Genomic DNA, 22,455 nt, shown 5'->3' on the forward strand with positions numbered 1-22,455 from the left:
TCGCTCTCGAAGTAGTAGTGATTGACATAGTGATAACCATAGCAATAGATGCGACAAAATATGTGAAAATGTGCATTAAGACTCGAGCACCCTCACTAATGTCAGACGCACCCTCAGTGATTATTTCTGGTTGTACGCTTTTATTGTACAGCCTACAAAAACAACAAAATACAAATGCACTAAATAAAATAATTTAATAAATGCATATTTACAATTTAAGCACTTAACTAAAATAAGTATTAAATAATTAAATAAATAACTAGGGAAGGCTGACTATAATCAGTTTGCTTCCATTTAGTAAGAAAAGCCTTGGCTACTCTTCACCTGAATTAGAAAAAAAAGCTCTTCTGGTGTTCAGTGATGCGAGGACAACGTTTGAGCGTGTACACGCAATATCTGAGCCAGAGCAGAGCCAATTCATTAAAAACTATGTATAGTTAAAAGCACACGTCCAGTTTTGTATGAGTGAAGGAAACCCGCTTGCGGATTCTTGCGGTGAGATTCCTGCTCACGCATTACATGTATTGCGTAACATTATGCGCTCTCGACATTGTCATTATGATCACGCTATAGAAACCGCTTAAAATGAAGTATAAAGAAGAGAAGAAAGCGGCCCTATGCAGCTGCCTACACAGGATCCGCCACTGCCAGATGCAGTTAGAAATGTAATGGGGGGGGGGGGGCACCTGGGGTGGCCAGACAGATTTCAGGGGGGGCCGGTGCCACCCCTGACCACCACGTAGACACGCCCCTGAGGTGAATATCCTAGACCTACGATTAAAATGGGCTATTTGAAATTGAAACAGCCTGCTATTTGCATATGGGAAAGCTAATTGTAATCACAATAAGAAGGAATAAGACACTAATCATTTTCTAATATAACTTATAATAAGATGATCAAAAGACAAACTTAAGTATGTCGAATTATTTTAAATAGGTAGGATATTCAAGTGGGTTTAATAGCCTGCAGTTCTTTTTGTAGTTTAGAATTTTTCAAAGGCTACTTACAACTGATGTCCACGCTTCAGGCCTAATGGAGAACCTCTGCATTTCTCAAAGCGTAACTCAAGGATCTTCTAATGCAACAGCAGGCTAAGTGACGTTTAGCAGACTGAACCAAGCCTAGGCTATTTGAAATACATTTCGACACCGTACCCTGTTGTTTTAAGTGTTTTGTAAAAGCATGTGTTTATATTTGTATTGTCTCTGAATTAACCTTATAGTTTTAAAAACTTTACGTGTGTCCAAAAAAAATAACAATAATGTTTTATTCAGTGGTTTGGTCCGAACGAAGGGGGGGGGGGGAACGAAACTATTTACAAGTTAATCGAAACTTATCAGTTCCATGAAAATGTCCCCGCCCTCCTGCCAGTGTTGCCAAACCCCTCCCTCAGAAAATCTCTAGAACCACCCTCAAAAGTCTCCATTTTTCACAAAAAGTCGCCAAATATGAAAACAAAGTAAATACAGGTAAATTTGGTAAAGGTAAAGGAAAGTAAATATATATATATATATACTTTACTGATGACAGTATAAAAAAATATAACAAAAGATTAAGTATAACAAAAAATTCTGAAGTGAAATTAGGACATGCTTGTGATCTGCACATCAAACAGGATGGAAATGATGGAAAGACACAAAAGACATAATGTTGGGAATTTGTTTCATGTGTCACCAAAGTGCATCCCTGTCCTGCTCAAATACAACAGATAAGAGATATTATGATTCTCCAAAAACAAAAAATGTATTCATACAAACTTATTTCAGTCAACACACTTTATTACTACAAAGTAAGTGCAAAATACTGCATCCCAGCACACATGACACGACGATGCACTGTGTGTCTCTCTCAGTATCTGGTTGACATGACTGTGCATGAATTGTGGGATAACTTTTGTGTCCGTGGTTAAAACAAGATGTTCATTGTTGATCTTGATTGATGCTTATAATGAAATTGTGGTGTGCGTCATGGCAGGAGTGGCGTACTGGTGTGTTCACTGCGCAGACTCATTGGCATGATTGAGAGCAAACGTGAGAGGTCACGGGCCTACGGCAGGGTGTGGCCAAGTAAAAAATAAAAAATCTCCAAAAAATCGCTAGTTTTATTTCAATATTGCTAAAATAACTCCTTGTCGCAAATAAATAAAAAAAAGTTGCAGCTACAATGAGAAAGTAGCTAAATTTGGCGACAAAATCCCCAAATTGGCAGCACTGCCTCCTGCATAAGCCTGTTGGAAGGGCAGCCTTTTATCTCAGATGTATTGTTTCTTCATACTTCTGCCTGAGTATTTACAGAAATGCCAGAATTCCTAAAGAACACTTTGGCATATGAGGCAATTCTGTGTGAGCATTTCCTGATTGTCAATTTGTAAATTGTTGCACAGGATTTGATCTGTGCCTTTGTTTTGTTTCAAGAGACATAGCCTGCCCTACACTGATTGCCATTTCATTCAGCCAAATTCATTCATAAGCTAAATCTGTGATCATTCTTTTTTCAAAACCTCCCAGTGCTCTACTGGTCAGAAACACATGCTGTAGCCTATGACTGGCAGGATAAGAGAGTGATGCTTTGCATATGGTGGCTTTCACTCTTCTAAGTTATCAGTCTGGCTTGGAACACCATGGAAGAACAGATGGATCTGCCTGTCTTTTCATTTAAAAAATGGAATTTTTGTTACAAATACCGATAACTTATCAGCTTCTCACTTCTGATGGCTCTTTGTAAGATTTTTATCTTCAGGCTTCTTCTATTGACAGGTTTGTGTCTGGCAGGTGGCACAGTCTCTGACAGCTTTAAAGAATGCCGTCAGTTCTTCTACATGCATACAGTACCCACAGGTATCCGAGGGGACAATCTGAAGAGGATATGCCAACGATATGGAGATAAACTACGCTACGCCACACTATATGACAGCAGTCGCCGTTTGGCGCTTTATTCGGCTTACACCTTCAAAAAGTCTGATGGACAGAGGAGGATGGACACACCCTGGATGTATGAACCACAGGTAGCAGATTGCCTTAGTTTTGTCTCTGGATATTTAAAAAAAATAACAAATTAATAACTAAATGAATAAAATAATAATATGTGTATTTTATAAAATCATTTGAACAAAATAGTCTTTATTTTGACAACAGAGAATTCATCACATAACACTGAATGGTACTGTCCATATACTGTTGTTGTTCTGTCAATATGAGTTTCTATATGGTTTTTGATTTCTTGTTTTTTTTCCCCAAGTTGGTTTCTGCTGATGAAAGTGGAAACATGAGAGAGTTGCCCTCTAGTGGTGAAACCGACCAACTTCTTAAGGAGAGCCAAGCTGTGTTAGAAGACTATGTTGATGCGGTGGACTACGAGCGAAGCCCACTTAACCCTGACCAGCACCAGGCGGACAACCAAGACAAAGCAGCTACCTATACTCTCACAAATGTGGTACCTCAGATCACAGACTTATTGGAGGGTCCATGGGCCATTTATATCGATACGGTACGCCGCCGCCTGAATAACTTCTGCCGTGGTGCTGCCTATGTGGTGACTGGGGTGACTGTATCAGGTGTGACCATCCGAAGAGGAAGAGAGGACCGCATGGCCATCCCAAAGCACTTGTGGTCCACTTATTGCTGTCCACGGTTTGATCGAAACTCACCCTATGATGTACGATACATGTTTCCCACATATGCAGCATATGCTTTGAATGAGATAGTGGGACACAGTGTTACAGAAGTGCCTTTGACAGCTTTAGAGACCTTTCTGAAAAATCAGACTGGCATGGACAAAAACGTGAACATCTTTTTCAAAGACTGTCTCACAGAAAATACACATACCAATAGCAAGTGAATGAAAGCACTGTAAAGCCTGGCATATGAAATAAATGTCAGAAAAATCTGTTCATTTTAAATGGAAAAATTTATGCAAAAACATAGTTTTTGTATGTATAGTGGGGATATGGAGCTCACACTCAAGGAGGGGAAAACCCCTCAGTTTATTCCCAAACTGAGCAAAACTTTTCATAAGGTTTTGAGCATGTTGATATATTTTAGTATTAAGAAGAATTTGTGAACATTAAATGTAAGCGTCTGTGCGAAGCTTTAGAGACCTTTCTGAAAAATCAGACTGGCATGGACAAAAACGTGAACATCTTTTTCAAAGACTGTCTCACAGAAAATACACATACCAATAGCAAGTGAATGAAAGCACTGTAAAGCCTGGCATATGAAATAAATGTCAGAAAAATCTGTTCATTTTAAATGGAAAAATGTATGCAAAAACATGCAATTTTTCAAAAAAAAAAAAATGTACATGTGTTTTTGTATGTGTAGTGGGGATATGGAGCTCACACTCAAGGAGGGGAAAACCCCTCAGTTTATTCCCAAACTGAGCAAAACTTTTCATAAGGTTTTGAGCATGTTGATATATTTTAGTATTAAGAAGAATTTGTGAACATTAAATGTAAGCGTCTGTGCGATGATAATGAATTCAAGAACCAGTCAAGAGAATTATGTAAATAATAATCAAAAAATAAGAAAATAATATAGTAAGAATAATAATAAGAAATATAAGTCCAGTGAGTGTGGCTTGCAGAAATCGAATTCGAGATAGCTTTAGGAAACCAAGTGCTCTAAGCCTGTGCTGTAATATTTTTTTATTTCATTTCATTTAATTAAAACTACACTACCTGAGAAGAGAATAAAGTCACCTATCAGACTTTGTCCTACTCTTTGTAGATGATTTCCATATTATCATGCCACACTGCAGAGCCAATTGTGTGTCCATGACATTACATAGCTTGTATTACTGCATTTAAATATCACTTTGTTGATATAGAGTGTACATGAATGTGAATTTAAAGATGTTTTTACTGTTGAAATTGTGAACACAACTCAGTGGTGACTAATCATATAGTTACAGTTGGAAGGTATGTGTAAGAGTTGTTGCCATTTTTACTGAACTGAGTTCAATAGGGGCAACACGGAAAGATACGTCAACTAACAGTCCATATAGCATTAACAATTTATACTTCTCACATTTACGAAGAAAACATTTGTCTAAAAGTATAATTTAGTTACATTTAAATTCATTGTTCTTTTCTATTACATCCTAGTCAGGCTCAGGTTGCTGGCAGACCAGAAAACTATATTCACCTTTAAGGAGCCAATGAACATTAGGCCAGCAGTGAGTAAATTGACCTTGCTGATTTGCATGTAGATGAGGATAATGGCACACTGAAGTTCGTCTTATCAGTTTTGAAGTTTGCATTATTGTAGATCAGACTATCCGACCATGGTTTTGCATATACTTTGTACTCTGCATTAGAATTTTCCATGGCTCTCATTTTATTCTCCACCTACCAGTGAAGAGTCGGTCCATTTTAAATGAGATAAAGACAGTCAACTTGGAGACAGTGAATAAACCAGCCACAGGAAAAGGAGCAACATTTTCTTTTTTTGTGATACTTTCAGTACAAAGAACATTTTGCAAAGACGAAAGACAACAATTGAAAGTCTTTAGGACAACATGAAGCTCACGGTCTATTGCTGGTCCCGGTTTGGAACCCTGCTGATCTCACTGATGTGCTTGATATTAAGATCACAAGCCGGAGTGGTGGACGACTTCTCCCAAGTAGATCGCTGTAAGGATTTTCTCAGTGAATCAACCAGCCACAGGAAAAGGAGCAACATTTTTTTCTGAAATTCTTTTTTTGTGATACTTTCAGTACAAAGAACATTTTGCAAAGACGAAAGACAACAATTGAAAGTCTTTAGGACAACATGAAGCTCACGGTCTATTGCTGGTCCCGGTTTGGAACCCTGCTGATCTCACTGATGTGCTTGATATTAAGATCACAAGCCGGAGTGGTGGACGACTTCTCCCAAGTAGATCGCTGTAAGGATTTTCTGTATATGGGCACTCCACCACGAGGTTACTTCAGTACTTCCCTAAAGAAGATCTGCCAGCGCTATGTGAACAAACCTCACTTTGTTACCCTCTACGACCCCCAAAAACACATCCCCATATATTCAGCATACATCTTCAAGAAATCAGATGGGGAGAAACGGGTAGACATTCCCTGGATGTTTGAACCACAGGTGAGTGTGTGCTAAGAATACCATATTTAGTGTATTCTGTATTACACAATTGTTCAAAAATTTGAGGTCAGTTTATTAGAAAGCTATTACTGCTTTTATTCAAAAAGGATGCAATAAATCAATACAGAATTTGCTAATGCAAAAATGCAGGAAAGACATTTTAAAACCATTTTTCAATTGTGTTTCTTCGGAACATTCCTGTATCACGTTTTCCACAATAATATAAAGCAGCACAATATTTTTCAACTTTGATAACAACAACAAAAATGTTTCTTGAGCACTAAATCAGTATATTAGAATGATTTCTGAAGGATCATGTGACACTGAAGACTTGAGTAATGATGCTGAAAATTCAGATTTTCCATCACAGGAATAAATTACATTTTCTAACATAAAAATATCAAAATAAAAGCAGCCTGGGTGAGCATAACACGGTCTTTCCATTCTTTCAAAAGCAGAAAATCTCACTCCTCAACTTTTGAATGGTTACATGACTTTGCAATAAGTAAATAAATAAATAATCAGTTTCAATGCTAAAGTGATGTTTCTCTCCTGAAAAGTTTAAATGTGATCTGGGTATTGTAATCATTACCTTTTGCAAGGGTGTTTATTCTTCTTTCTCTTCATGGATCTGAGAATCTAAACCCATCTTAATCACCTGTATTTCTCATTTTGCACAGCTGGCAACTGAGAAAGGAAGCAGTAACATGGAACCCTTTCCTCAGTCTTCCTTAATGCACAAAAACTTTGAAGACACGCAGGCCGTGTTAGAAGACTACGCCGATGTAGTGCAATATGAACGTGGCCAAATGAACCCCGATGAGCATCAGGCAGACCCGCTGGACAAAGCTGCCACCTACACACTGACCAATGTAGTTCCCCTGATAAGGGAGTTCAATTTTGGTCCCTGGAGCACACAGGTAGAGGTTACCCGAAAACGGCTTAACAATTACTGTCACGGAAACGCTTATGTGATCACTGGGGTGACAACATCAGGTAATATGATTCGACGTGATAACCTAGATCGTGTCGCCATCCCAGAGTTCATGTGGACAGCCTATTGCTGCACAGATTACGATCACAATGCTCCCTACTCAGAGCGGTATAAGTTTCCAACGTTCGGCGCCTACGGTCTTAATGATCGCGTGAACAACCACATGGTGGAGGTTCCTATCAAAAATCTGGAGAAGTTTCTCAAGGGCAAAATGGAGGTGGACAAGAACTTCCAGATCTTTTACAGTGACTGTGTGTCAGATGCATAAAGATTAGAATTGGATAAAGAACCAATCCAAGGGGTTCATTATCATAAGAATTGCAGATACTACGTTAAACTTCATATAAAATCATATGCATTGCATTTGTGTATAATGAGTGGTAATGTTTTAATTCATCGAATTATAGGAATAGTTTGCTCCAAAATTGAAAATTCTGTCAACATTTACTCACCCTCATGTCACTCCAAACCTGTATGAGTTTATTTCTTTTGTTGAACATACTAGAAGATATTTTGAAGAATGTGGGTAATTGGTCCCCCTTAACCATAGTATTTGTTTTCATACTATGGAAGTCAATGGACTGTTTGGTTACCCACATTTTGTGTTCAGCAGAAAAAAGAAACTCATACAGGTTTGGAACAACATGATGGTGTGTAAATGTTGACAGAATTTTCAATTTTGCATGAGCTATCACTTTAAGGCATGTAAACCATTAAAACACACTGTACAAGCTGATGTAAACTACTAACTACATCTATGTGCTAAAAATTTCAGCTAGACAACTAAGCTTCATTTCTGGTCTTTACTTTTATTAGAGCCTATAGACGTTAGTATGTTGTATAACATGCTGTACTTCCCATCTGTAAAGCTAAAGCACATTTTGGGTAAATGAATGAGATTAAATGATTATAAATGTAAACAGAACAGACAAACTTCAGGATGCTGTCTCATCTGTGAAATAAATATTCAAATAAAAAAGTCACGTGGTTCCTTTATCAGCTCGTTGTCATGGTTTGATATTCAAATACTACTTTGCTCTTGCTGCGACAGCTTTGAGGCACATGTTAATGCAAGAAAGAAATGAGCATAGATGTCAATGCCATTTTCATTTAGTTATTTTAATCATGTGATTGGGTGAAACAGAAAAATTACTAATTTTGGATATAAGGCTAAAGAAACTGCATTTTATAGGATATTTAACCTAACAATAGTCCTTGTTCCACCCGTATCTCTGGATTAAGACGATGCATATTGTAAAAATCCTCACATTCAGATTACAATATAGACAAGGGGAGAAAAACCAACACTGTCACTTCTTAGCAGTAAGAGGGAGACAAAGATTGTAGAAAGAGCACTGATCCAAAGAACCAACTGCTTTCCATGAAACCCAACCTTGACTTTGCGCTGACTTTTTATCCAAGGGACAGCCGAAGTAATGAGGGTCCATAACAAGCAAATAACTCCCCCGTTTACCAGTGCACACACTTAAGATGCCCTTAGAGCAGGGGTGCCCAAACTCGGTCCTGGAGGGCCGGTGTCCTGCAGAGTTTAGCTCCAACCCCAATTAAACACACCTGAAGCAGCTAATCAAGCTCTTACTAGGCATACTAGAAACTTACCAGCAGGTGTGTTGAGGCAAGTTGGAGCTAAACTCTGCAGGACACCGGCCCTCCAGGACCGAGTTTGGGCACCCCTGCCTTAGAGGAATTGTCTCTGTTTCCTCCCATCATAACAGGTGACCCATGGATAAGGAAGTGGTCATGAACATCTTTTAGGGCTTGATCAATCTCCTTGCCATACCGCACATGCACTATGCGGCAGGGAACATCATAGAGCTGGTCAAGAACAAGACTTGCCTCAAATGTCCCAATCCACTCCCTGGATCCAAGGAATGCATCAGGTTTGTCCCCTATTTCTACCAAAGTTTGTTGTATTTCAGAAAGATTAGGTGGGTGTCTGTGGCTCACACTGAGAGGTTGATTAAAACTCAACCATGAAGCCATGGTCTGAATAGTCCTGTATCCACAACCCCAACCTCTGTCATCACAACTATAATGATAATGGGGGCACTCTCCTGATATCACTGAGCATCTGTCACAATCTGGAGATGGCTGAGGTAGCATGTTGTGCAGAGGAAAAATAAATGTGGAACTACATTCAGAAATAAATGAGTGATCAAAGGAAAATAAATAGGATGAGTTTAGCATCTCCTTAAACATTTTCCATTTGTCCACTAATTTATTTTATTTATTTGCCTACTTTAATCACGTTTAATTATTTCTATATGTATTTAAACAAGAATTTGTGTATTTATACAGACATTTATTTATTTCTTTGCATATTTATTTATTTATTTGTGTATTTATTTATTTGTTGTTTTTGCAGGTTTCGTCCTCCATACCGAACTGAAACAAGTGGAAATGCATATGGAATCATTCCTCACTTGAAACAGTTTGGCTCAATGGTGTGAAATCCTGTGTGTTGCAAATGTGAACCTGAACAACCAGTCATCAATTAAACTGATTTTTTCACTAACACACAACTTAAATTGGGTCATTTCGAGACGGAAATCACTCAAAGTAATAATAAATTGCAATTCAGTAGCCTAAGTGAGTGAAATGTTGAAACAGTATACCGCTGAGTTCCTTCAAAGATGGACTGACAGGCTGATTCAAACATAGCCGTAGAACTTTTTGAACATTTCATCAAAAGAACTGGCAAGGTCTATTGATTTGTTCATTTATTCGTTTGTTCGTGATTCGAATTTCACGCAACTCAGTTAAAATATTCCTTCTTGCTGTATTTGGGTTAGTGCGGATTTCCAGTGTAGGCCTATACGTGCATGTCATTTGTTAGTTTTCACTTTTAATTATTTTATGCACTGGCTGGCATTTATTAGGTAGTTGTTGATAAATAATTGAATAATAATTTTCTTTTTGGTATGTTTAACAAAAATATTCCTCCCCTAATTATGCGGGCAATATTGCCACAAGTGTTTGGAGCGATATCGTCAGTTCATCAGTAGGGGAAGCCAGTCCTATGGGAAATATCATTAGATCCATTCGATTCTGACTTTGGAGAGCACTGCTGGCTTTGGCCAGTGTTATGATTAAGGTAAGCTACGTTCTGTTACATGACATATGTTTATTAATTAATTAGACATTTTGCTTGTGCAGTAAATGCCAACCTAAAAATGAACATTCTGTGCATTGAATATGTTGTATTGTAACGCATCATGTTACAGTTGCTAATTGATTGTCCAAAGATCATGTGTCTTGAATAATGCTTTAGGGAATAATGTATTTTACATTTTATTTGTTCCCCTTGTTGTGTTTTATTATTATCTTAACATTTTGATTGGAGCTTACATTCCTTTTGTTTCTCAGTTGTATCCTTATGGACAGAAACAGTAATCGTCCTCTGTCCATTTTCCATACACATGGAGATAAACAAAGACCTATGCAACCAGGGAAGCAGCACTGGCAGAAGTAGTATCACTCATCACTCTGCTAATAAAGGTTCCGAAGCAGGAACAATCCCCAAAATATCTCTGGATAGACTGGATGCCATTGTCATTGGAAAGAAAAACAACCTGTATGAGTATAAACAAATGGTTTGGTAAAAACAGCTGTTTTTGAACGATTATGTATGTTCATGCGTTTTGCTGCATGGGGCACTTTATGCATGATATGGCTTTTTGTCCTTTTAATCATTAAAATAAATATCCTGTTTTACATAAAAATGTCCCATGCCATTACCATATACAGTAGGCCTATTGCGAAATGGTAGACATTTGAAGCTGTACAATCCAGCAACCAAATATTTATTTTTGAAATAAAATACAGGGATTAGGGCAGGGGTAGGCGAGTTCAGTCCTAGAGAGCCGGAGTCCTGCAGAGTTCAGCTCCAACCCTAATCAAACCTGAACAAGCTAATCAATGTCTTCAGGATTACTAAGGCTATAGGCACGTGAGTTTTTTTTCAGGGTTGGAGCTGAACTCTGCAGGACTGTGGCTCTCTAGGACCGAACTTGCCTACCCCTGCTTTAGGGTTACAATATTTCCCCAAATTTAATGTTATAGTTTATTAACAGTTGGCTTTAGTGGATGCATATAAGATCCAATAAACTGAAAGGGATTTAAACCATTACTAAAACAAGGTCAAGACACAGCAGGTAGATAATAGAAACACAGAAAACAATGGATAAAAACAGATCACAAGGTCAAAGAATAGACTACGATAAACAATGTATGATAAGAGATACGTGAATGCTGGCCTGAAATTGAATGTTTTGACTTGAGATAGAATAAAGATGAACACTTAAGATCAGACACAAATCTGGAGATGGAAGACATTCCAGAACTAACCTAAATATCAGGCCCCTGATGCAAAATACAGTGGTTAGAATGGAAAGAATAAAACCCTGTACCTAACGAGGTCACACTGTTTGTGGGCGTGTAGTTATGATTCAAGCTGGACACAAGACTGTACGGATAACTGTAGGTGAGTGGAGGCTTGGCAGTGTCAGACCGAATTGCACAGTTATTGCATCCAACTTTTCAGAGATTTTATTGCGAATGTGTATATTTTTATTGCTTAAACATTGCATGCAAATAGCATACAGGAATTACTAATTTAAGTGTTGCCACTTTTTGAAAATGTTTGTTGCCAAAACCTTACTAAGCTCACAGGTTTAACATTTTTGTTGATGTGTATTGTGAACATTTATGTAATATTCTGTAAGACACTTGTGACTGCATTATTGGCTTCTCTGTTAGCTTCAGCAGTTGTTTAATTACTGCTGTCTTCATTCATGAAATTACCTCATGATTTATTTTTGTCCACTGGCAAGCTGTCGGTCATTCTCTAAATGGTTTAACTGTGAATTTGGCATAGTGACATGATTAGCATGTATCTGCTGTTTAAGACTGGTCAACAGCCAGAACAAGGAGTACTGATCTAACAACAATAACTATGTTAGCGGTAGCACACAACACAAGTCTATCAAACTAATTTAAAAATGTTCTTTTGTTTATTGGCGTATGTTATGTGACTTTATGCACAGCATGTTTTTGCTGTTTTGTGCTAACTGAAAGTTTTCAAAAAATGTCCAGTGACTATTTGACAACTGCATTTTGCATATAATCAGTATAATTGTACAAATGGCAAATAATATGCATTGGGGGAGAAATTAAGCTGTTGAATGATGGTTGTTTGATATCATGTGAAATTACACTGAATTTTATTGAAGACATATTTTGTTTGAATGAAGAAAAATAATGATTTAATTCTGAAATAATGTTATTCACGTTAGTTGAAGAGCTAAAGATAATAAAGACTTATTTTTCTATTTCTATTTCTATTGTTTCTGCTTGAGAGAGCAAAGGCCAAAGCTAGAAATATCCTTATATGCTTACAGCCAGAAAAAGCTGGCAGTCTATCATTGTAAACGTCTCCGGTTACGTATGTAACCATGGTTCCCTGAGTAGGGAACGAGACACTGCGTCCTCTAGGGGTCGCTATGGGGAACGTCTCGTCGTGACCCGTGTCTGAAGCATACATTGAAAAAACACCAACAGCACGTTGGCCGGCGACAGCCATGACGTCACTACCGGTGCGACTATAGTATAAATAGGTGCCGGGAGAACACATCAGCCACTTCTTTGTCTGAAGCTTGCGTCCGAAGCATGGCAGGAAACCTAGAGGACGCAGTGTCTCGTTCCCTACAAAACTTACCTGTTAGGGCCAGAACTCCTGGGCCCGGGGTAGAGCTCAAGGCTTGGAATCAGGAATAGATTCCTTTAAGGGAATATGACAAAGAGCCTAGAATCATACTAAGTCTTGACCTGTCACACAGGGTCTACCGCATGCTCTGCATATGCTGAAGGAACTGTCTCAACAGACCCCTAGTAGCAGCACCCTGTTAAATATGGGTATCCGGAGGATACAATGTGGAGTGGTGCCCAAGGTGGAACTGGGGCTTAACCAGTTCAAGAAAGGGCATGAAGCTGCCGCGCGAAGCCCTCACCATATAGGATTTTAGAAAGAACGCAAAGTACTAGCGTGCGAATTTACCACAGTGTGGATTTTAGAACGTGTACAAAGACTTCACGTGCACACTTACCATAACATGGATTTAAAAATACCATTCTAAGGAGCCCTCGTGGCACTCTGAAAAAGCAGCCCATAGATGGAAATGGTGCATCCCAAAACACTATGTTTGAGAAGTCATCAACTCGATCTAAGGTATAATGCTGGAGTGGCTAGCAGTAAATCTCTAGCTGAGGGAGCAAACACCCAGCTCTCAATCGAGAGGGGGCCTCGACCTGCAGCATGTTCCAATGCTGGAACAGCTAGCAGTAAGTTACCTTAGCTGAGGGAGCACAACACCCAGCTCTCAACGAGAGGGGGCTCGACCTACACGATCGTTAGAAATCAGTAGGATAAGCGTACTGCAAGCTAGCCAAAAAACTCAGCGCATCAGAGAGGCAGAGGAAGGGCCTAGTTCGCCTGATGCTGCTGGTTCCAGGTGCTCTGGGAAAAAAGAGAGCTCAACTCTCATGTGATAAAGGGGAGCACAGCTAAACACTACCACGAGAACAGCCCACAGAGCGAGGAATCTAACTCCTCAGAAGGGAGAGAATTCAAACGTTCGAAAGAAAGCACCATGCTTACAATAACCCTCAATGGTGAGGGGAGCGATGCTTCAAAAGTGTGTCAACAGAGACACACTGGTTGAGTGGAGCCCAAGGTACCGGGGTCTAAACCAACTCAGAGAAAGAGAACGAGGCTAATAACGCGTAACCCTTACCATACAGGATTTCAGAAGAGTGTGCAAAGTATAATGTGCACACTTACCACTATGTGGATTTTAGAAAGTGTGCAAAGTTTTCAGCGTGCACACTCACCAACATGTGGATTTCAGAAAGTGCACAAAGCTTAGCGTGTGCACTTACCATAGCATGGATTTAAGAGCTTCCCAAGCATCTGTTCACAGATACCCGGAAGTACTGAGCCAAACAGGAGAGGCTAGCTCAAATGCAACCCTCTAAGGCGAGGAGAGCACTGCCTGAGACAGCATTACACAAGAAGGTTCTCGCAAATGCCACCTATACTTCCCGCTCGATGCCTCAGCAAAAGGGGATATCCTGGTGACCAGGAGGCCCCTCAAGGCGACCTAGATCCGGTATACCAGACAGGGCAGCCTGAAAGCATAAGCCCAGCCCGGACATCCAGGAAATGTTGCAGTGCCGTGCCGGGGGCCTGATGATCAAGAAGGCTCCCGCAGAACCCTGTGGCCTGGCCGCATGATCCAGGAAGCATGAAGCCGAAACCAGGCTATCATACCGGCTGGACATCATATCGATGAGTGAAGTAAACACTGCAAGTCGAGCACCCAGTTTCTGAATCCAACAGAGGGTGTGCTCACCGAGGACCTACCCTAGAAAAAGGACAGAAACACACAGGTCCCTAGCTAACAAAATATATATTGTGTGTTGGAGTGTTCCAGACGCTACATATATATATTTAGAAATGGATCGTACTCACCCACCATGATTCCCGCACCGGAGCCCCGTTCAGGAAGTGACCGAAGAAGCCTCTAGTTTGGACCATAAGTAAGGTGGTCACTATGAAGCCATAGAACCAACCAAAACATCATAGGTCCAGCATAGGAGACTGTAATGCAGGAAGTTCCCACCTAACCTCGGTAAGGTGGAGAGATGGTAGTTACAGGGGAATTAGGAAGGGGAAGATAAGGGCAGATGTAAAACCCCCGAAGGAAATGAGTAGATACTCAAGTATCACTCTGATCCGGATGAAAGCACTGATGCCTTGTCTGGATCACATCCCTTAGGTCTTGCCTACCTTCCTTTGACCCGCAATTCCTCCTACCCCTGCCCGCAGGCGGGGGAGGAGCGCGAGCCGCGACACTAGCCTTCTGTAAATCCCCCGAAGGAAATGAGTAGATACTCAAGTATCACTCTGATCCGGATGAAAGCACTGATGCCTTGTCTGGATCACATCCCTTAGGTCTTGCCTACCTTCCTTTGACCCGCAATTCCTCCTACCCCTGCCCGCAGGCGGGGGAGGAGCGCGAGCCGCGACACTAGCCTTCCGTTCCCATCTCTGATCCTCAAACCGAGATGGGCCAGGACCCCTGGGTTGTTCGGGCTCAGACCTGGACCTTCGTGGAATAAAGGATTTGAAGGCCGCTGAGCACGCCTTCGACTCCCTGAACTTCTCGACCACCGTCTCAACGGAGGTACCAAAAAGTCCGGAAGGCGAAACCGGAGCATCGAGAAGAAAGCCCCTCTCTTTCTTCCCGATATCTGCCAGGTTCACCCACAGATGTCTCTCCGTCACTACCATAGCCACCATGGGCCTGCCCATAGCAGAGGCGGCCTGCTTAGTAGCACGGAGAGCGAGATCCGTGGTGCGGCGCAGCTCAGCTACCTAATCAGGAGAAAGGCCATTGCCTTTATCCAGGTCTTTCAGCAGGTCAGCCTGATATCCCTGGAGCACCGCCATCGTGTGCAACTAAGCGACAGCCTGACCTGCTGCTGCGTATGTGTATCCTGAAGGGGCTTAGATGGCAAGGAGGGAGTTTTAAGAGAGGATGTCTCACCCATAGAGAGATAGCTGGCCAGCATCTCTTCTACAGGGGGCATCCTCTCATAGCCGTTTTCGCTCATCGCCTCGATGTTGGCATAACTCGCATGCTGGAATCGATGGCTGCGTGAGGAAAACGGCGTCTTCCATTCCTTCTCGATCTCTGTATGGAGATCAGGAAGAAATGGAAGGCTCACCTGAGCTGGAGGGTTATGGCCAGAAAGATAACGCTCATCGAGACGACCTCGTGACGTCACTTTCTTTGCCTGCTTCCACAGCAAGTCAAGCCTCGCCGTGGCACGATCCATAACTTCCCAAACTCATCATACGCAGGGCAGGAGGATTGGGAAGGCTCAGCCTCAGCTTCTTCACCCTCCTCAGACATTTCCTGCTCTTCCTGGGCTGAGCCCAGCAGAGCACTGACCCCAAGATCAGACGATGTTAATGAAATAACATCATCCTCCAGCGGCTCACTCTCGTCCACAGCCGACGAGTGCGAGAGGGAAAGCCCCTCTTTAAACTCATCGGCCAGATCCACCTGCGATACCCACAAGCTCATTCTCCTCCGTGCCTCAGCAGCGACGGATCCTGAACCGCGGGAAGCAGATGGTTGCCCTTCTTTCCTCGAAAAGAGAGACAAACAAGAGCGGCGCTTTTTCATTGAAAAACGCTCGCAGTGCATGCAGATTGCCCCCTTGAGGACATTGTGTGCGTGCTCTTCGTCCAAACAGGGTGTCAAATAACGACGACACAGATGCACACATCCTCTAAACGCTTTGCTTTGCTAGTGTTTTTTAAGGAAACTGTACTACATTTTTTACAAGATTATTTGATGAATAGAAAGTTAAAAAGAAGAGCATTTATTTGAAATAGAAATCATTTGTAAAATTCTAAATGGGATTTTTTAAATGACGCTTTTCATCAATTTGAATGCATCCTTGCTAAATATGAAACTATTAATTTATTTTCTTTACCCTAATCTGTGGTGAAAGTAAATGGTTGTATATCACAGTGTTCATAAAATATTAAGCAGTAAAAGCTGTTTTTAACATTAATCATTAAAAAATAAAAAGTTTCTTGAGCACAAAATTAGCATGTTAGAATGATTTCTGAAGCATCCTTCATCCATCCTAATGGCTGCTGAAAATTCAAATTTGCCATCACAGGAATTCATAATATTTTAAAATGTATTATAATAAAAAACAGTTATTTTAATTGTAAGAATATTTCACAATATTAACATTATTAATATTAATAATATTATAATATTGAATAATATAAAATATATAATCTTGAATAATAATAGTTTTAAGCGTATCTTGTTATCATTGTTTACTGCATTTATTTGACCAAAAATAAATTAAAATACTGAAATATGATTAAAATGTAAAATACCTGTTTTGTTTTAATATATTTTAAAATGTATAGGATGGCAAAGCTGCATTTTCAGCAGATTTTACTCCAGTCTTTAGTGTCACCTGACCCCCTCAGGAATTATTTTAATATGCTGCTTTGTTGCCCAAAAATATCTTACTATTGTAAATTTAGTAAAAAGATAAAAATCTTACTGACCAAAACTTTTGAACAGTATGTGTGTGTGCATGTATTCCATGCAAAGACTATAAAGAGAATCACTAACAGGGCAAACAATCTAAAAGAAAGCTTTACCCATTGAACCCAAGATAATTAATTCAGGATGCCTCTTATTCAGAAACAATAACTTCCGACAGGCCACTTTAGTGGCTCCGACCTCCCCATCCCCTATTCTTTTATGTAAGTTTCCTGTCTTGTGGCACGCCACTGGACCTCAAACAAGGAGCCTGATCTGTCTCTCTTTCCATTCAGGAATCAAGAGAGTCATTCTCTCAGATCTCCCTCTTATTCTCACTCACTGTCTCTCTCTCTCCTCATCTCTGCATCGCCAGCTTCTGGTTGTCTTTGTTTACTAGTAAAAAGGGGAGGGTGTCCTTGGGTCTTCCTCCCACACATAACCCCCCTCACATTTTTTAATCATCCCAATTTCAATGGCAGGGTTCAAGCCTCGGAGTCACTATGCCGAGACTCCCCCGCCCTCGCCCCCCTCCCCAGCCATTACACATGTTCCACAGCACGTACCTTGTCTCTCTTTGCTCTCAGTTTGGCTCAGGCAGAGCAAACAGTAGTTTGATCAAACAAGGCGACAAATGATTTAGAAAGATTTAGAGCCATGACAACAAACATGGTGTCTGTAGGCAATACAGAACTTGTCTATGTGTGTGCAAACACTTTATTATTGTGATGTTTACTAAAACAGAGGAAATAATAAGCGGTGATATCCAAACAGTTTTTATAGTTTTGAGAGCTGCAAAGCATCTATCACAAAGATTGTAAGCGATACAGAACTTGGCTGTGTGTGTGTGCAAACACTTAGAATTCTTATGTTTATTGAAACAGATGAAATAATATACAGTGATTGTGTCTTATATCTCTTGCAAACAGGTAAAGATATTAGAAGCAAACATAGACAGATAGATATTAGAAGTAAAACAGCAAAGAAGTTTGTGGTGATTATATTTTATAAACAAGAAAAAAAATTATTCTCATATCTGCGGAAGCGTTTAAACAAATACAGAGACTTTTATCGATTGTCCTTAGAATTGACAGGAGTTGGGTACATATGAGTACATATACTTGGAATCATATACATTGTACAACTTTTGCCCAAACAACCTCTATTCTGTCATCCTTTAACAAACAGACCTGCCTGACAGAGCACGTGAAATACATGTGCTGCACATAAAAAATGTACTCTTCTGTTGATACACTAAAAGGAAACTTATTTAAGACTGACTACTGAAACAGATATATAATTCTGCTAATTAATTTTTGGCTGTAAGTATTCTGACCAAAAAAGAAAAAAAAAGAAAGAAAAAAGCCACACAAGTAACCTTTGTGCCTAAGACAAAATCCATAGAGATTCTGTCTTGTGAATGCCCTCTAGAGATGTATAGATAAACTTTATTGATCCCTGAGGGTAAATTCAGTAGCTTTGAACTCTGTACACTCTTTGTCTTCTCAGTGGCCCAGTCTGTTTTCCTGGATAGACTCACTTTACCTTCCTGAATTACACTGTTCTGCCAATTACATTTAACACATTTGAAGTGTAATATTCCTGATGCTATTTGTGATCCTGGACCACACAACCAGTCATACATCATGTCATTTATACATCACATAAGTGCTAAATAAATAAGCTTTCCATTGATGTATGGTTTGATAGGATAGGACAATATTTGGCTGAAATACAACTATTTGAAAATCTGGAATCTGAAGGTGCAAAAAAAAATCTAAATATTGAGAAAAGTTGTACAAATGAGGTTCTTAGCAAATGCATGTTACTAATCAAAAATTACGTTTTGATATATTTATGATACAAAATTTACTAAATATCTTCATGGAACATGATATTTACTTAATATCCTAATGATTTTTGGCATAAGATAAAAATGTATCATTTTGACCCATATGTATTGTTGGCTATTGCTACAAATATACCCGTGCAAAACCCATGGTTTTGTGGTCCAGGGTCACATTTGTCCATTTACCAGAAAATATAAACTAGTACTGATTCTTTTTCTTCTTAATTTTAGATTACACTTGTAAGAGCCAACATCTGAAACAACTTCCAGAGATTCAAAATTTGATCTACAAATAAAGTTGACACTTGAACCGTTCACAAGTTCACAGTTTAAAGTTCACACACTGGGTTCCAAAAGGGGGTTTTCACAGGGATGCCAGAGAAGAACCATCTTTCTTAGTGTGAAGAGCATTTGAATAATCTAAAGAGCCTGTTTCCCACTATAAAGAACCTTGTGTGGAATTGAAATGTTCCATGAATGTTAAAGGTTCTTCATGAAACCAAAGATGCCGTTAAAGGACTTTTATGTAATCATGGAGAGTAATGAAAGTAAACAGATTATGCGCTTCACGGTGGTTCATGACGTTTAAGTTCCCTGGTAATTAATTAATATAAATAAGAAATAACACTCTAAACAAAATCTGTAAAAAAAAAAAAAAAAATGGGCAAGATATACACTCTAAAAATTGCTGGGTAAAATAGGGACAAACCCAGCAATTGGGTTGTTTTGACCCAGCGGTTCTCTGTTATTTTTCTCTGTATTTTGCAATCTCTGTATCTGCAATTTCTCTGTATTTTTCTTAAAGGTTTCACTAGTATTTTGCATTTACATAGCATTGCATTGTAGTTTAGAGTTAACACAAATGTCTTTAAAATTAATGGATGATGTCCCATGTAATGAGCTGCCAGTATTAGTTTTTTTTTACAGTGAAAGGTGAAGTTAATGTGGTGAAGGGATGCTGGAATATGCTGCTAATAATGGCTGATGTATACATCCTTATTGTGATTAACTTTAATTTATAACTTAGCTTATAACTTAATTTTATGGTTGCAAAATAACCTCTAAATGTTTTGTTGTTACCTGAAAGTGGCCCATTTATACTTGCCTTTTTATCATCTCTGAGGATAGTCCCCCCCCAACCTTGTGGGTAGTAACCCAACCGCTGGATCAAAACAACCCAATTGCTGGGTTTGTCCCTATTTTACCCAGCACTGGGTTGTATTTAACCCAGCATTTTTTAGAGTGTACATAATTTGAAGGAATTTCTCTGTATTTTTCTTAAAGGTTTCACTAGTATTTTGCATTTACATAGCATTGCATTGTAGTTTAGAGTTAACACAAATGTCTTTAAAATTAATGGATGATGTCCCATGTAATGAGCTGCCAGTATTAGTTTTTTTTTACAGTGAAAGGTGAAGTTAATGTGGTGAAGGGATGCTGGAATATGCTGCTAATAATGGCTGATGTATACATCCTTATTGTGATTAACTTTAATTTATAACTTAGCTTATAACTTAATTTTATGGTTGCAAAATAACCTCTAAATGTTTTGTTGTTACCTGAAAGTGGCCCATTTATACTTGCCTTTTTATCATCTCTGAGGATAGTCCCCCTGGAGCATCTTGGATGGTTGCAAAACCGAAGTTATTCATTTGACTTACCTCCTTGTTGGCTTGAGATCTCCAGGGTGCTATAGGTTACCACTGGCATATAACCTGTTATCTATTTCTATACACATATATTTAAAACAGAACCTAATTCTTACACATGTAAAGGTCTGCTGAGCTGAATGAATATGAAGAACTGCTTATCAGACCCTAAACACAAGCAAACAGGGATAAATAGTTATGAGTATTGTTTAATTTCCCTTGTTTGGAAGTAGCTATACAGTGGAAAATGCAGCTAAAAATCATTGTAAATTGCCTTGAGAGGAAGCCGTGCTAACCCTCTTTGGTGCGCTATTTACTTTATGAAAACAGATGTTATGTGAGTAACAATGAAAGACTAATCCCTTCCAAAACAGGAAGTTAATCTGATAATCAGTGTTGGGGGTAACTCATTACAAGTAATGCGAGTTACGTAATCAGATTACTTTCGTCAAGTAACTAGTAAAGTAACGCATTACTTTTTTAATTTACAAGAAAATATCTTCAAAAAGGTAGTGCCAGTTACTTTGTTTTCCCATTTATTGACTGACAGCTCTCCTGTCCCCATATTGGGAGAAATCGGGAGTACACACTCTAAAAAATGCTGGGTTGTTTCAACCCAATGTTGGGTCAAATATGGACTAACCCAACTGTTGGGTTAAATTTTGGTTACATTTTGGGTTGGGTTAGTCCATAGTTGGGTTGGTCCATATTTGACCCAACATTGGGTTGAAACAACCCAGCATTTTTTTAGAGTGCAGAGGCGTTGTGTGCGCTGTGTGAACCTGATGTTACTGTAGTTCTAGACTAAATGTGAATTAATTCATCCCACTCACAAAAAACAGATTTAGTATTCATCAAAGTGAAGTCAAACAGTGAAATGCAAACTCAGAATATGACGCAAACCTGCAATAATTAAATGTTAAATAACACAAATGTATCTAATCCCATTTTATTAACCAATGTCTTTGCTGCTGACCTTTGATGATCCAGGTCACCCGTACTAAAAACCAAAAATGACTTTAGAGAAACTAACAATTGTGCTTCATTGTTTTTTTTTTATTGCTGAAGAGTGTTTCTTCTCCTGCGTTCTACTGTACAGACGTGAATTTACTTTTCATTCAGCCTGAGGTTTATTCATTACACTTTTTGGTGTGAAAGAGCTTTTACATTAGCTATAAATAGAACTTCTTATATTAAAAACAATCAAGCCCTGCTTATATTTAAAAAGTAACGCGAAAGTAACGCAAAAGTAATATAACGCATTACTTTCCATAAAAAGTAACTAAGTAACGTAATTAGTTACTTTTTTAGGGAGTAACGCAATATTGTAATGCATTACTTTTAAAAGTAACTTTCCCCAACACTGCTGATAACTACCACGAGACTGTTATATTTGATTGAATATGTCATGGATTGAAAATGAATAAATAAGCATAACAGAACCGATGAGTGCTGACAATACATTAAAAAGCTTCGGTTGCAATTAATGGGCAATAGACGGAGCTATGGACGAAACGGAGAGGATCCTGTAAGAGCTAGATTCTAAGATGCAGATAACGAGTGAGTAAATGAAACGGCCTCAGTCTCTCTTTTTTTATCCCTCCTGAGGTTTCACATTTTTGAAGCCGTCTGATGGGGAGACAAGTCCATTCTCCACCTCTTTCTGAACATTAATGAGAGAGATCCACCTTTTCTGCTTAGTCGCGGTGCGCTTTC

General features: G+C 39.2%; 3 protein-coding genes across 3 annotated transcripts in view; 2 read left to right on the top strand and 1 right to left on the bottom strand.

Annotated features, from left to right (window-relative positions):
* Positions 1–3,838, top strand: part of LOC107560280 (endonuclease domain-containing 1 protein-like) — a gene marked incomplete at its 5' end in the record, with an annotated part of 7,059 nt that extends 3,221 nt beyond the window's left edge. The window contains 2 exons of the mRNA XM_016244419.1: positions 2,773–3,005; positions 3,239–3,838. Coding sequence (XP_016099905.1) covers positions 2,773–3,005; positions 3,239–3,838 — 833 coding nt within the window. The remainder of the gene's footprint in view (positions 1–2,772; positions 3,006–3,238) is intronic.
* A 1,931-nt stretch (positions 3,839–5,769) lies between these two features.
* Positions 5,770–7,349, top strand: LOC107560281 (endonuclease domain-containing 1 protein-like). Its single transcript, XM_016244420.1, has 2 exons — positions 5,770–6,087; positions 6,768–7,349. The coding sequence occupies exons 1-2, from the start codon at positions 5,770–5,772 to the stop codon at positions 7,347–7,349; spliced, it is 900 nt and encodes a 299-aa protein (XP_016099906.1).
* A 1,042-nt stretch (positions 7,350–8,391) lies between these two features.
* LOC107560282 (ufm1-specific protease 1-like) lies at positions 8,392–9,205 on the bottom strand. The gene is made up of 2 exons (XM_016244421.1): positions 8,780–9,205; positions 8,392–8,577 (listed from the first exon to the last, which is right to left on the bottom strand). Exons 1-2 carry the CDS (start codon positions 9,203–9,205, stop codon positions 8,392–8,394), a joined length of 612 nt encoding a protein of 203 aa, XP_016099907.1.
* Positions 9,206–22,455: the final 13,250 nt, after the last annotated feature.

Source organism: Sinocyclocheilus grahami, unplaced genomic scaffold, assembly GCF_001515645.1.
Source record: "Sinocyclocheilus grahami isolate Dianchi unplaced genomic scaffold, SAMN03320097.WGS_v1.1 scaffold718.1, whole genome shotgun sequence".
Taxonomy (NCBI): Eukaryota; Metazoa; Chordata; class Actinopteri; order Cypriniformes; family Cyprinidae; genus Sinocyclocheilus; species Sinocyclocheilus grahami.